The sequence below is a fragment of the Oncorhynchus tshawytscha genome, linkage group LG20 (genome assembly GCF_018296145.1).
Source record: "Oncorhynchus tshawytscha isolate Ot180627B linkage group LG20, Otsh_v2.0, whole genome shotgun sequence".
NCBI classification, from domain to species: Eukaryota; Metazoa; Chordata; class Actinopteri; order Salmoniformes; family Salmonidae; genus Oncorhynchus; species Oncorhynchus tshawytscha.
In genome coordinates this window covers 12,405,226-12,419,897 of record NC_056448.1, presented here as the reverse complement: position 1 = coordinate 12,419,897, position 14,672 = coordinate 12,405,226, and the positions used below count along the sequence as shown (strand labels likewise).

At 41.6% G+C, this 14,672-nt stretch overlaps 1 protein-coding gene across 2 annotated transcripts in view; it reads right to left on the bottom strand.

Annotated features, from left to right (window-relative positions):
- Nucleotides 1–12,687, bottom strand: part of LOC112219479 (protein FAM222A) — a 34,193-nt gene extending 21,506 nt beyond the window's left edge. Inside the window, exon 1 of one of the 2 annotated variants that reach the window (XM_024380762.2) lies at nucleotides 12,385–12,687. In XM_024380762.2, the coding sequence (XP_024236530.1) occupies nucleotides 12,385–12,386 (2 nt within the window). In that variant the 5' untranslated portion in view covers nucleotides 12,387–12,687. The remainder of the gene's footprint in view (nucleotides 1–12,384) is intronic. The other variant, XM_024380764.2, reaches the window with a different exon arrangement.
- Nucleotides 12,688–14,672: the final 1,985 nt, after the last annotated feature.

Sequence of the window (14,672 nt, the reverse complement as noted above, 5' to 3'; positions counted from 1 at the left end):
AAGAGCCAGGAGAGTTAACATGAACTGGAGAGAGGGAGGAGTTGTCCAGATGGTTTTCACACTCTCGCTTTGACGACCATACACCAGAAAGAAATCAGTTATGAACTGAACATGGCATAACAGAATGCCAGTGGAAGGTAGGACAGTAGCAGGTGACCCAACTGCGAATACTATGATTTCCCCATTGTAGCCAATTCAATTATATTAATTCCATTACTGCTTTGTCCGTAATTATGTTACTGATTTGGTAATAGAAGTACACATTTTAATCACTTAATAATGCAGAAACAAACATTGAGATCAGTAAAAAGAATAAGTAATTGGCAGGTCTACCTTTACTTACTTCTGTGAACATTCATTATCCTGTCTCCTCATGAAGGAGAAAAATTTGAAAATATCTTAAGATACATGGATTTCTTGGTCATGGAATTACAAGGCAATGCTTCTTAAAACTTACAGAAGGCAAAAAAAGTATCCAAAACTAAATATAAAAGTGCTGATATTAGTTGGCAGCAGGGCTTTCGTTAGCCGTCAATGAAACTGTTCCTGGCCAAAATGACCAGGAGAAAAAAATCCCATTGCAATATAATTATTTTCATTGATTGATGTAAATACATTTGACCGTCAGGCTTATCGGTCCACTTTACAATGTGAGCTGGAGGCAGTATGCATGTTTGAATGTTTTATTTAATATTATTCAGCATGTCTTACCTTGCTTTAATGTAGCCTATTGGCAAAATATGACCATGGAAACATGTAGGCAATTAATTTAAAAACACTTCATAGGCAGCGCATGAGTTTCAAGTTTGGGGAAGCTTTATCCTACCATTTCTACCATTCTGCGTGCCAGTTATGATTTTCATATGCGCATTTTCATGGAACAGTTATTTCAATCCTAATAATTTAACTTCTAAAAATCATTGAATTAAAATGATCAAATGTAAAAGTTAAAAGTCAACTAATGTGACTTTGCCATATGCACACATTGACACACCGAGATCCATAGGTGGCTAGAGAAAAGGGGGTCATGGAACTCATTGCCAAAAGTCTACATCTGCATTGGCCCATAACTTCCATTGCTCTTTCACACTGAGGATTGGTGATTATCAAGAGGGAGATTGCTAGAAAGATTTTTTCAAATAGCTTACTGTGAGGAACTATCGTTTTAATATATTATCATTTGCAATGGATGTTAAAAAAACACTTTACTACATTTCCAAGCAGGACAGGTACTTCTATGCATCCTCAGGCGCGTGCGCTCCCTCAACATTGACAAGAGAGAGAAACCAGACATGCTCATTGATCACTCCTCACATGGTGTACTCCAAACAAAAGACAACGAAAAAAAAATGAAAAATATCATAAATTATGGTTATGAAATAAACCAAAACTGGCAGAAGTGCAGCAGGTTGTGAACTCTGCAAACAACATTGACTCAGAATGAGAATTGTAAATGACTGTAATTACATGTATTAACAGAAATTAATGCAACCAAATGACAGGGATTAACGGTAGATTTACTACTGGTGACAAACTCAGCAAAAAAAGAAAGAAACGGCCCCTTTTCAGGATCCTGTCGTTCAAAGATAATTCGTAAAAACCCAAATAAATTCACAGATGTTCAATGTAAAGGGTTTAAACACTGTTTCCCATACTTGTTCAATGAACCATAGACAATTAATGAACATGCACCTGTGGAACGGTCATTAAGACACTAACAGCTTACAGACGGTAGGCAATTAAGAACACAATTATGAAAACTTAGGACACTAAAGAGGCCTTTCTACTGACTCTGAAAAACAGCAAAAGAAAGATGCCCAGGATCCCTGCTCATCTGTGTGAACATGCCTTAGGCATGCTGCATGGAGGCATGAGGACTGCATATGTGGCCAGGGCAATAAATTGCAATGTCCGTACTGTGAGATGCCTAAGACAGTGCTACAGGGAGACAGGAAAGACAGCTGATCGTCCTCGCAGTGACAGACCACGTGTAACAACACCTGCACAGGATCGATACATCCGAACTTCACACCTGCGGGACAGGTACAGGATGGCAACAACTGCCCGAGTTACACCAGGAACACACATTCCTTCCATCAGTGCTCAGACTGTTCGCAATAGGCTGAGAGAGGATGGACTGAGGGCATGTAGGCCTGTTGTAAGGCAGGTCCTCACCAGACATCACCGGCAACGTCGTCGTCTATGCGCACAAACCCACCGTCACTGGACCAGCCAGGACTCCCAGGACTGGAAAAGAGTGCTCTTCACTGATGAGTCGCGGTTTTGTCTCACCAGGGGTGATGGTCGGATTCGCGTTTATCGTCAAAGGAATGAGCGTTACACCGAGGCTGGTACTCTGGATCGATTTGGAGGTGCAGGGTCCGTCATGGTCTGGGGCGGTGTGTCCCAGCATCATCGGACTGCGCTTGTTATCATTGCAGGCAATCTCAACGCTGTGCGTTACAGGGAAGGCATCCTCCTCCCTCATGTGGTACCCTTCCTGTAGGCTCATCCTGACATGACCCTCCAGCATGACAATGCCAACAGCCATACTGCTCGTTCTGTGCGTGATTTTCTACAAGACAGGAATGTCAGTGTTCTGCCATGGCCATCGAAGAGCCCGAATCTCAATCCCATTGAGCACGCCTGGGCCCTGTTGGATTGTAGGGTGAGGGCTAGGGCCAGGGCCATTCTCCCCAGAAATGTCTGGGAACTTGCAGGTGCCTTGGTGGAAGAGTGGGGTAACATCTCACAGCAAGAACGGGCAAATCTGGTGCAGTCCATGAGGAGGAAATGCACTGCTGTACTTAATGCAGCTGGTGGCCACAGATACTGACTGTTAATTTAGATTTTTCAAACCCCCCCCCCCTCCTTTGTTCAGGGACACATTATTCAATTTCTGTTAGTCACATGTCTGTGGAACTTGTTCAGTTGTCTCAGTTGTTGAATCTTGTTATGTTCATACAAATATTTACACATGTTAAGTTTGCTGAAAATAAACGCTGTTGACAGCGAGGACGTTTATTTTTTTGCTGAGTTTATATTATGGGGAATTTATTTAAAAAATTAAAAGGGCAAACAATTCACACAATGAAAGCGAAATAATTGGCGGGAGACAGCTGAGGCATTCTGGAGAGACTGACCTATATCGTCGCCACACACACTCCTCTTCTTGTCAAAATTTGAAATTATACTCACAGATATTTGATGCTTTTCACGTACAGTCGCAACTCAATAATCAGCTAGGCCTATTGCCACACATGCTGCCCAAATTGCGGGCTTCCCAAATACGCATACGAGCTTGCGATTTGAAACAATCCACAGCTATTTTTAAAGAATCTAATGATCCTCAATTCCTCTGTGCTAATCCATGCTTCCGGTGAAGTATTTTGAATGATTTCATTTATTTCTGTATCAAGGAGTAATTATATAATTTGGGCAAACCCCCCATTTACTCCACTATTGGACCCACCGCTATGCCATTTCTCTCCTGTTCTATTGGTTTTCATGTAAACTTTATTTAGTTGTCCAGAAGCCAATCCTAGTCATATTAACAACCCATCCTAGTCATATTAACAACCCATCCCAGTTGTTGCATCTTTAGATCCCCCCCCAGCCCCTTTTCTTAGTTTTCCGGCGAATTGCATTTTGGCAAATGTTTGAAAAGGATGTTTTATTGGCTGCTTCATTACATGAGTTGCATGTTCTGTTCAGATGCATTACCAGAATCGACATGTGATTTCTGTCATTCTGAGCACCGGGGGTAGATGCCCTAATTTCTTATAAACCCAATGCATATGGGTCCAGAAAATATCTCAAATAGCCAGTCAATTTAAATATTCCCTGTCACGTTGTCAGGTGTCACATTTTCCTAGCAGTCACCCTGGTTGGCAGGGGTCGTCGCTTCAACATTATTGTGTTTTGATGTATTTCTAATAGATGGATTGGAAGTTTAGAAACAAAACCGACACGTGTGCAACTATGGGGCAAAACAGACAGGGTTGGCTTAGATTGTTGCCGACATGTATATTATATTTAGTCTCCAAATACATTTGCAAAACGAGCACTTGTCTATCAAATACATCGTTGTTGTTGTTAACCAGCTAGCGTATTTTTGCCATATTGGCATCGACATGAAATCAGTCAAAACACCTTAAAACAAGACATGGTATCAAGAACATAATAAAAACTTACTGAAATGAGCCATCTACGATTCCCCACGTGGCAGCTTCCTGTTATTGTTGCTAGCAATCTGACCATTCAGAATCCTAACAAATCACAGCTTCCGGCCAATCGATGGGCGCACATCATCTCATGACGTTTCCAGCCAACCCTTCTATCTTTTAAGACTTTTTCATGGTAGATGTTTTCTAAGAGCCCCTTTCCTATCTGTTTGACTAGAAATTAAAGCCATTGCCTTATTTTTAAGATGGAAAATGGTTGAAAAATGTATCTATGTATAATTTTCTCAAAATATAGACAGCCTTCACTTGACACCCAATTTGATATCCTCTTATGAACTTCACGTTGGTGCTCATGGGTCCTTTTACATGAAAATTACCCAGATAAAAAGGCGGTGCTCTGCCTGACCTTCCAGACGCTTCTCTCCTCTGAACGGCCTCCAGGGCCTTGACTGGAGCAGAGTAACATTGCCCTGTGACCCTTCCTTTCAATACTAAAAACGCACAGACAAAAAAACACACAAAAAAAAAAAAAAACTCGCTAACCCCCCTCCCTCAACCACTCCACCCCATTCCTCCCCCAATCCCCTCAGCTTGTCTTTGCAGTTCTTAGAATCCTCAGTTAATAATTAGATTATCATGAAAAAAGGTTTAGGCTGAGCGCCCTTTTCACTCTCTAGTTGGATTCATTTGAGTGCTGTGCTAACGTCCTTCCTTCCCTAACCACTGTGAAATCCCTGACAGGTCCAAATGCAAACACAGACACAGGAGGTACACAAACTTCATACAGTAACGTTGACCTAATTTAACTTTTTTATGTCTCTACACTGAGTGGCCTCCTTACAGCGTCATCACTCTGAATAGCAGAGCTATAACCTTGCAAAGAGCGGTCAGCCACCTACAGGCTCGTTACAACCTGAAATGTATGCACCCTGCATCAACGGTGTTACAGTACACTGGTAAAAAAAAAACATTGGATGAGACTCACCATTAGTGATGTGGTCACAAAGACCTGCAAAACCACAGGTTCTGTTTGGGGATGACAGTAAAAATGGGTATAAAATGACTGCTTTAAAAGCACTGAAAATGCAGGAGGTTTTGTGAATAATCCATGCCAAAAGTGAGCCCTAAAGTATTAACAACAAGTTCCATCAATGACCTGCAATGCCAGACTGATCGTCTTTAAGTGTGACTGCAAGCTATCTACTGACTCTCAAAGGCCTCCTCTGAATGGACGCAGGATCCTGCCAAAGCGATGGAGCCAGGGAGACAGGGCAAGCAGTCTGGTCTGAGTCTAAAACAGACTGACAGACAGCACTGCTACTGCAGCTGCCGGTTTCATCTCTGCACCCCCCCCATGCATTTTTAATGGAATCTATTACTCCCGGATTAGCCGATAAGAGCCATCCTGTTTAAATTCTATAATAGTTTCCATAATTGGTATCAGAACATGGTTTGAGAGAGACAGATTTTTTTCCTCTTATGCACTATTTTTCTTTAAGAAAAAAGAAAACAAGGTTGAACTGCAGGACATCCAAACAACCCAGAACAGCTCTGCTCCACACAATGAGCTGTGCACAAGGCCTGAGGCCGACAACAATGAGCCTCATTTCCATTGAGATTAGCTTCTATAAAAAGGTATTACAACGGTGTTAAGCAGGGTTTGGAGGATTGTTATTTCTATACAATGCATGCACTTGCTCGAAAATGTATGGAAAATAAATACAATGGGTCGATATGAATATCCCTGGAGAGACTTCTGGCAGATGCATTTTGAGAGCGGGAGGGTATGAGAAGCCTAGACTCAGTAGAGTATTCAAATTCAGTTAAATGTTTCTTTAGACCTTGGCCAAGTACATGCAAAAGCAAAAAATAAATAAAATAAATCGCAAACCAAAAATTAAAAAAATTCTCCACTAGAATGAAAGAAATATATATTTTACCACAGACACATTGTCAACTTGGGGGGAGTAGGTAACCTGAACATACAGCCCATGTAGGCTAATCATAAATCCCATGAACTCATTCAGTTCTGTCAGGGCATCATTAACGGTTCTCACAGTAGGGAGCCTTGGTACAGAGCCTTGGGCTCCCTCAACCCTGTCCTTGTACAGGTGCCAAGGTAAAATCACTGCTCGTGCTTTGGGCATGGAGCCTGGCAATAGCCGAGGGAGCATGAAAAGTAAACAGGGCCTTATCTTATCCTCATCCCACACACCGACTGGATAACCCTGGGGAACATTGGCCAACCTTGACTTCTAGTGTGTGTGTATCACACACACACACACAGTTAGTGAGGCAGAGTGCACAGGCAGATCTCTCCCGTCAGTTGTCCATACAGATGTTCGTCAACAAAATGCCCCATTCCTGGGCTTCCCGTCCCACACCACTGACACTTTGTATTGGCTGCATCAGAGATCATTATTTAGTCTGCCTCTATTAATAACCAACAATAATATTTATGTTGATATGCCCGCTGTGTGCTCTGCATGTAAATGTCATCATAATGTAAAATAAAATAAATGTTTATTAATTGTGGACTACCACATTGGATGGCCTTGAATTTGGAATGAATGCTTTCACGACAAAATACAGTTCCTCTGTATGACATGTTAGACTTTGTGCTTCCCATAAAGCCTGCTCTTTTACCCTGAACAGTGTCCGACAGGTTTTAATGGGTGTGGGTGGGCTGACAAATGGGCAGAGAGAGAGAGAGAGAGAGAGGACTGCTCACTGAGGGCACTGACAAGATGCCTGGATCTAATCAAAACACACCTTAAGCTATCAGACCACAGCCCAACAACTACAGCCATAACAGATGTTTGTTTACAATGAATCAACTTGAGAAATGGTCCATGCCTTACAAAAACATTCATATTATGCTGCGGGTACTCAAGCTTTCTGACAGAAGAAGCTTTGACAAACAAAGAAAATCCCAAGTCATTGTAATGAGCACTGTTCAAAAGCTAGCTAGGGTTAAAACACACACACAACGTCAGAGCAATAACTATCCGTTTTGATCTACAGATGCTTTGCGTCTATAATCCGCCCACTGACTGCCAGTCTCACCTGCTGGGAATGGAAACCCAAAAAGATGAACTCAGGTAATAATCAAAAGGCCTGTCTTTGTCTTTAATCAGTTAGAGCACACATGGGAGATATGGAAGCTTTTCTAGTCAAAACATAGTGACAGATGTTCTTCTGTCTCTCTACAGATTAGCATGGTTGGTGAAGAGTCTACAGAACCAGACTAGACTGGACTGGCTTATACCGCAGACAGGGAAGACTAAAGTCAAGTTAGACCTCTCGTGAATATTCTCATAGACCATCTCAAGCAATCATTGTTACTGGGCTTTACAAGTACTTTGATTGAGTTTATGCTCTCAATCTGGCCAAGAACAAATCCTTTAACTAGTCTTTGTATGTCCTTAGGGTTTAATAATCAATTCTGTTTGTTTTGCTTACCCACCCTCTAGAGACAAAGTGGCAGCTATGCCTGCCTGTTGAGACTTTGTCTACAAAAGGAAAAATTTTCCTACAGTATAGCTTTGGCTACAGTGCCTTTCACTGCCAAACTCCTCCATACCCCCCCTCTCCTGTCAGAGCAGGCAAGGCCATTCATTATGCTGTTAAGGGTCACTGATTCCTTCAAGTCATTAAACATTTTAATAAAAACAGAGAAGTCATGAGAAAAGATTGGCAAAATGCTCCCTGCAGGGTAATCACACTGGAGAGAACTCCTTTTCCACACTTAATGATAAGCTCTGGTCCTCACAGGGCGGCATGGAAAAACCAAACTGTTCTTGGAGAAAGAGGACTTTAGTCCCTGGACTAATCCAAAATGACCTCTGCCTGCTGCCTTCCCAGTAAGGGCAGGTAACATTGCTTCGCGTGCAATGTATTCTTTGAGGTTTCTGAGCACCATAATGTACACAAAACAACGGGCTGTTTCAAATGGCAAGCACAGCAACGACAGCCCCCAGAGCTCCCCCCATGACCCCAGAGAGCCAATCTAACCCCCACCCTTAACCCCCTGTCTCTTAGCCTCCTCATCCCATCAAAATAAAATAAAAAGACCAATTAGGCAGATTTCAAAAGATGGCAGCTAGCTCATAATTACACATGACATTGTTAGGAGATAAAAAGGTGATTACTATGGATGCATGGGAGAAACAGCTTAGCAAGCCATTGACAATATCCTTTTAAGCAGAGCAGGGTGATTGGCCGTCCATGCACTCTCTGAGGTCACTTTACCTCCACTGACTCTCTCGATCTCACAAACACAAAAAGAGCAAACAGTCCACAAATCCCCAATATTAACATCAACAAACCATCTTGGTAATAATAGCCATTTTGTTTTGCCCCATGACTAGGCCTAATAGCCTAGCTGTGTGTTGGATATGAAGCGCAAAGGACTGCATAAAGGGAAAGACTGGTTGAACATATCAATTCTATCTTGCAGTTCACCGGCACTTGAGAGTGGGTGGGCCTGCTGCACACAGTAGGCAATATAGCCTCCTGCAGAGTAACTACGGGATACATAATACAATGTGATGTTCGTGTAGCCCCTACCTGTGGTGGTGCAGAATTATTTTCAATGTCTTTTTTTTTGTCATCACTCTTTCTTTCTTTTAGCCGGCGGAGAAATTTGGGGTGTGCATGTCACCTACACACTCCAAAATCATTTCCAAATCTCTTGGTGAAATGATAGCAGCAAAGATATTCATAGAACTCCAGGCTAAATATGCACAAACCTCATTGGTTTGAAACCTAGCAGAGCATAACATGCAACAAAGAGGCATAACATACTATCCATCCATTATCCCTGTACATTGTAAATATGGCACTGAAACTGACCCTGTATGTAGTATGCTTACTTACTTACTTTATCGTGTTCTTCTTATTTCTTGTGTTTTTTTTGTTCTACCTTAAGTTATTTTTAGTATTGTTATTGATTACTGCATTGATGGGTTTTTGCAAGAAATGCATTTCACTGTACTTGTGCACGTGACATTAAAACCTGAAAACTTGGGTGGCTAGACGAGTGGATCGGGGGGCCCACGCAGAACCTTCAAAAGAGCTACTCCTATAGTGACCTGCATGGAGAACAGAGAGGAACAAGCCAGCAGATGACAAATCCCCATCATGGATCAGGAGATCAAATGCTGATGGGCGTGAGGTGATCTGTTGAAAACCCCAGGGAGAAGTACACATGACTGTTTGTAATTCTACCTGCTAGCCTCTGATACACTGACTACAGGCTGGCCAAGCCATAAAAAGCTACGCGTTTTAACTGTTTCTCAGATCAAGAAAAAGCACAAGCCAAGCCAATATCTAGAATGTTAATTAGAGCAGAGTATGCCGATATATCAGTTTTGCTACTAGGCTACTCAGTAAAATGTCTGACATCCCCACTAGGCCTGGGTTATATCACTCCAGTATAATAAACACAAGGACACTTTCCATCCTCCAACCCAAATGTTCCCCAAAATGAAGGATGTTGTCTGTCAAAACCAATACAGACATTACAGGCAAAGCCAAAGCAATTTCAGAGTAATTACATTGACTTTATGCTCAGTCATATATTAAACATACAGCACTACACACAGAGTGGCAGCTGAAAGTAACATTTTTTTTTGCCACTGCTATTCAAACTGCAGACTTGACAGAATTATTAAAGTAGAGCCCAGTCAAACGGATTGAATGTCAACTCAAGATGTGTGAATAAAGCAATTTCCTTAGTGGGGATGTGGGGGAGGGTAAGTCAGAGCATTTTTCATTTAGTTTAATTACATTCGCTCTACTCAAAAGGCCATAATGTTTATTTCATGATTTAAATATATTCAGAGGCAATCCCATAATGATGCTAAATTATGTGAGTGGGCAGGAGTGGGAGCAGGTCCTCCCTAATTTAGTTTCAGATGCTTTATGGTATAACATTTATACAGACAGAGGCCTTTCAGGTACTGAGGCAAGAGATATGGAGACGGATGGAATGAGTTCTCAGGACTATTCATCATCAGTGCTTGACTTGGGCAGGAGCTCACTGGAGCGTAGTACCGGCACCTCAAATGTTCTACAGCTAAAGCTTATAGAATATTAGATCAAAAGTATTGTGGAGCTCCTGCACCTAAATATAAAGAAAATGAGTACCGGCACCTATTTCAGTCCAAGTCAAGTACTGTCCATCATACATATGGCCTGATGGGCTTCAAAAGACGACACTGAGAACATAAACTGAAAACTTTGCATTTCAGACTTAGACTGGTTAAAATGTGCTTTTAAAGATGTCTTCAATAAAACATGTTTTGTCATTGCCAGAAAAGTCAGATAGTAGAGTAAGTTGCTAATTTGCCATGATGCCGCTCTTCTATTGCTAAACCTCAGACGGGAAGAAGATGTGACCGCTCTCTACCCAATAAATGATCTGACACCACCAGGAAAGCATGCAGGATAGAATTTCACACCTCGGCATATTATCCATGGCCCTTTACTGCGGCCAACCTTCAGCTCTGCCTCTAGGTGCAATGAGGTGTGAGGATTCCTCCTCCGGCTTTGCCAATAGACGTGGAAGATAGCCTTCGGATGCAGCTTTGAAGGGCCAATAATATACTTCAAAGCATTTCCTGTAACCACTGGGTTTCTGACACATAAGTCCTCCTTTATTGCAGGCTGTACATCTGCCAAAAAAAACATTCTGCTCACCTCTGAGACAGAGTGGAACTTCATGCCAGACTAGACCCGTTTGGAGCTTTCAATCAGTGACTGGTTCCATAACGGACGGAAGTAGTTTGGGGGTGCCGTGCTGAAGACCTCTATATTGGTCCCCTAATACAGGACTAGTAAAAGGCCCAGTGGGTCATTTTTTTTGGAAAAGTCTGTTAATTATCTGTACAAAAAAAGTTACTGATAATACTTGTGGAATAAAAAAAACAATTACTTGATATATGTTTTCCAGTTTCTTGAAATACTTTGCAACTTATTTCTGTGAAAACTGAAATGCCTTATTCATTCCTCTTCCATTTTAGTAGATGCTCTTATCCAGAGCAACTTACAGTAGTGAGTGCATACATTTTCATACTGGTCCTGCAGGAATCAAACCCACAACCCTAGCATTGCGAGCGCCATGCTCTACCAGCGGAGCCACATGAGTACTCAATTACTGTATTGCACATTGTTTTTCTTCATGGTGATGGAAAGTCTACAGGTACAAACCCAGATGACCAGCCTATGTACTATACAGTAATGTACATTTACATTGTGGTTTGTAAAGACGGTAGATTTAACACTGCACAAAACATTGTAGTTTTCCATGTTATTTGACCAAGAAAAATATTTAATTTGATGTGGAGGTTGTGTGTCTTTATCCATAACTTTACACCTTTTGATGTAAATGTTTGAGGTTAGGGTTTTGTTCTTTCTGGATTCCATTAGAATGACAATTGCAGAAAAAGGGACAGGGCAACAACTAGTCTGCTAATACTAGTAAAAAAATATATAAACATTTTTTATTTTGAATTATTTTTTTAGGGGGTGGAGCAGTACCCTCCGCAGCTATGACTAGTTCCAAATGCGCACAAAGGGGGAACTGAAAAACGCTAGTCTAATACGCAACAGAAATTTAAAAAATAAACTTAGCAGTTAGGTATCTAGATATGCCTTAATACGGAGCGGACCATCAAAAACATATAAGTAGCCTTCCACCCTGTGTCCCAGTCCAATATATTTAATATTCTAGTATTACTCAAATCTGTCCCACAGTTTCTCGAAGTAGGTCCAATAGATGCCGCATTCGGGGGCAGAGTGTTTCCATAAAACAGTTAATCCAAAGGAAAGTAATTCTACACTACAGGACAAATAATGAACAAGTCTAGACTGGGTCTGGGACCATACGCATATTAGTGGGCTACTGGTCTCATTGCGCACAAGACATTGATGGATTAACTTAATTAATTCACCTTTATTTGATCCAAGTAGAACAATCTAGGCAATATAAATGCACCACGTTTCATAAAAGGAGATTGATTTCCCTCCCATTCCCATCATTCTTAAGGTCTACAAATCTTAACCATAGCCTAGTCAAATGAATGCACCTGCTGATGACCGCAAACAATGCATTAAACTGAATCGATAGCCTGGCGAGATTATGTCAAATGAAGTAATGCAACGAAGACTAGAATAGGACATAAAAACTATTTCTTACATACAGTGTTCAGTGTTATCATAAGGCTTGTTTATCTTTGGCTCGCCACTGCTGGATGCTTGTTCCCCTGTTCGGAAGGCGTATTTCCTTTTCCAAAGAGACGTTGCTGAAGTCCGATGAGACTGGGAATTATCGGTCTGAAAATATCCATGAGAACCACTTTTAAAAAGTATGTTCGAAATGCCAAATGGGTTGATATTGAAAATAAATTCGTTTGTAGCTATATTCAGTTCAATTTGTCTCCCATATCCTCTTCTCTCCCCAAAGCCGACCGAAATGAAAGATGTCGAAGTGCAAGGAATGAATTCTCCCGACTGCACAAACCGGGCATCCGACCAATCAATTAAGAGTAAATTTGAATATTCCCACGGCTCAACCAATCGTTTGAAACAGAAGGCGGTAACCACGGTGACGCCGCAAGCGTCTAGGTGAGCACGTTGTTATTTCGCGGAAAAGCTTAAAGGGGTATTGCATGGCTTCTGTCAGGGTCTCACTCTACAACAAAGGAGATTAAAATATGTTTACTCATGGTTGTTCGATTAGCACATGATCGAACACAAATGTAACCTACACCAATAGATACATGGTTTCTGAAATAAGCCGTTTTGAGTGTCATCAATTAGGCTACCACAAAAATTAAGCCTCTACTAAAAGGCTTTCCAGCTGGCCTTAAGGCTTCAGCATGCTTCAGTTCAGCTGGCGCCTAGATTTAGCTAGCCAAACCGAACGAGTGTGCTTGCATACTTCGTCAAAAGACCTTAGCTATTTTTAAAAAGCTACATTAGTACTGTTTGTCCATTTTGAGACCCTGTAGACAGTATACACTTCCTCAAAATAGCACAAATTAATCTAAGATAACTCAAGAAATCTGTCATTAATTTTGAAGATTTTGCCAAAGAGATCTTAGTGGGGCAATTTTACATCTCAGGGACAGATCCAAATGTGCTGGGGGGAGGGGCTGGTCCAACTCAAGGTGTCATAAAAAATTAAGTGCGCCCCCCTCCCCAAAGTAAAAAATATTTTTACATGACCCTCCCCTTGTACTGTAAAATAAATGGAACACCCTCCCCCTCATCAAATTAACTCAAAATAATGTTTACAACCACAAATAACAATAGCTGTGTTTATAAACGTGGATGGACTTTGCTATTTCAGCATGCTTTTGTGTCACAGTCGATGCCACGCAGGGCTACGGACAGAAAGTTAAGGGTTCGCCAAAGACCACAGACGAGCTCCCTCTCCCTGCCTGTTTCATTACACTACAATCAGAACCGGCTGCAGACAATTATCAGCCAGGGGGGAAATCAGATTTTCAACATTTTGATGCCATTTATAATTCTATAAAATATATGCAAAAGAAATCCCACCAACAGGTTTCTGTGCCAATAAACCACACAACCAATAAAAAAAACATACAGACTTTGGGCACATCGACATCATGGTTTGTGTTTAACACCACAATAAATAGACTATGTCCATCTCGAACAAGAGAAAATACATCCTTCCTACCTTGTAGGCTTACCCAGTATTGAAGGCTTGGCTTGATAATCTCCGAAAGTTGTTAAACTTTTTTGGTGTTTTGTAACAGATGTCTCTTTCCATTCATTAATTGGCCTCTGCACAGTTTGGAATGTTGATTTTATTTTTCCATGAAAAAAATTAAAAATAATTATATACAAAATGGTATCGTCTGCGTAGAGGTGGATCAGAGAATCACCAGCAGCAAGAGCGACATCATTGATGTATACAGAGAAAACAGTCGGCCCAAGAATTGAACCCTGTGGCACCCCCATTGAGACTGCCAGAGGTCCGGACAACAGGCCCTCCGATTTGACACACTGAACTCTGTCTGAGAAGTAGTTGGTGAACCAGGCGAGGCAGTCATTTGAGAAGCCAAGGCTGTTGAGTCTGCCGATAAGAATGCGGTGATTGACAGAGTCGAACGCCTTGACCAGGTCGATAAATATGGCTACACAGTATTGTCTTATCGATGGTGGTTATGATGTCGTTTAGGACCTTGATCATGGCTGAGGTGCACCCATGACCAGCTCAGAAATCAGATTGCATAGCGGAGAAGGTACGGTGGGATTTGAAATGGTCAGTGATCTGTTTGTTAACTTGGCTTTCAAAGACCTTAGAAAGGCAGGGTAGGATAGATAAAGGTCTGTAACATTTGGGGTCCAGAGTGTCTCCCCTTTTGAAGAGGGAGATGACCGTGGCAGCTTCCAATCTTTGGGGATCTCAGACAATACGAAAGAGAGGTTGAACAGGCCAGTAATAGGGGTTGC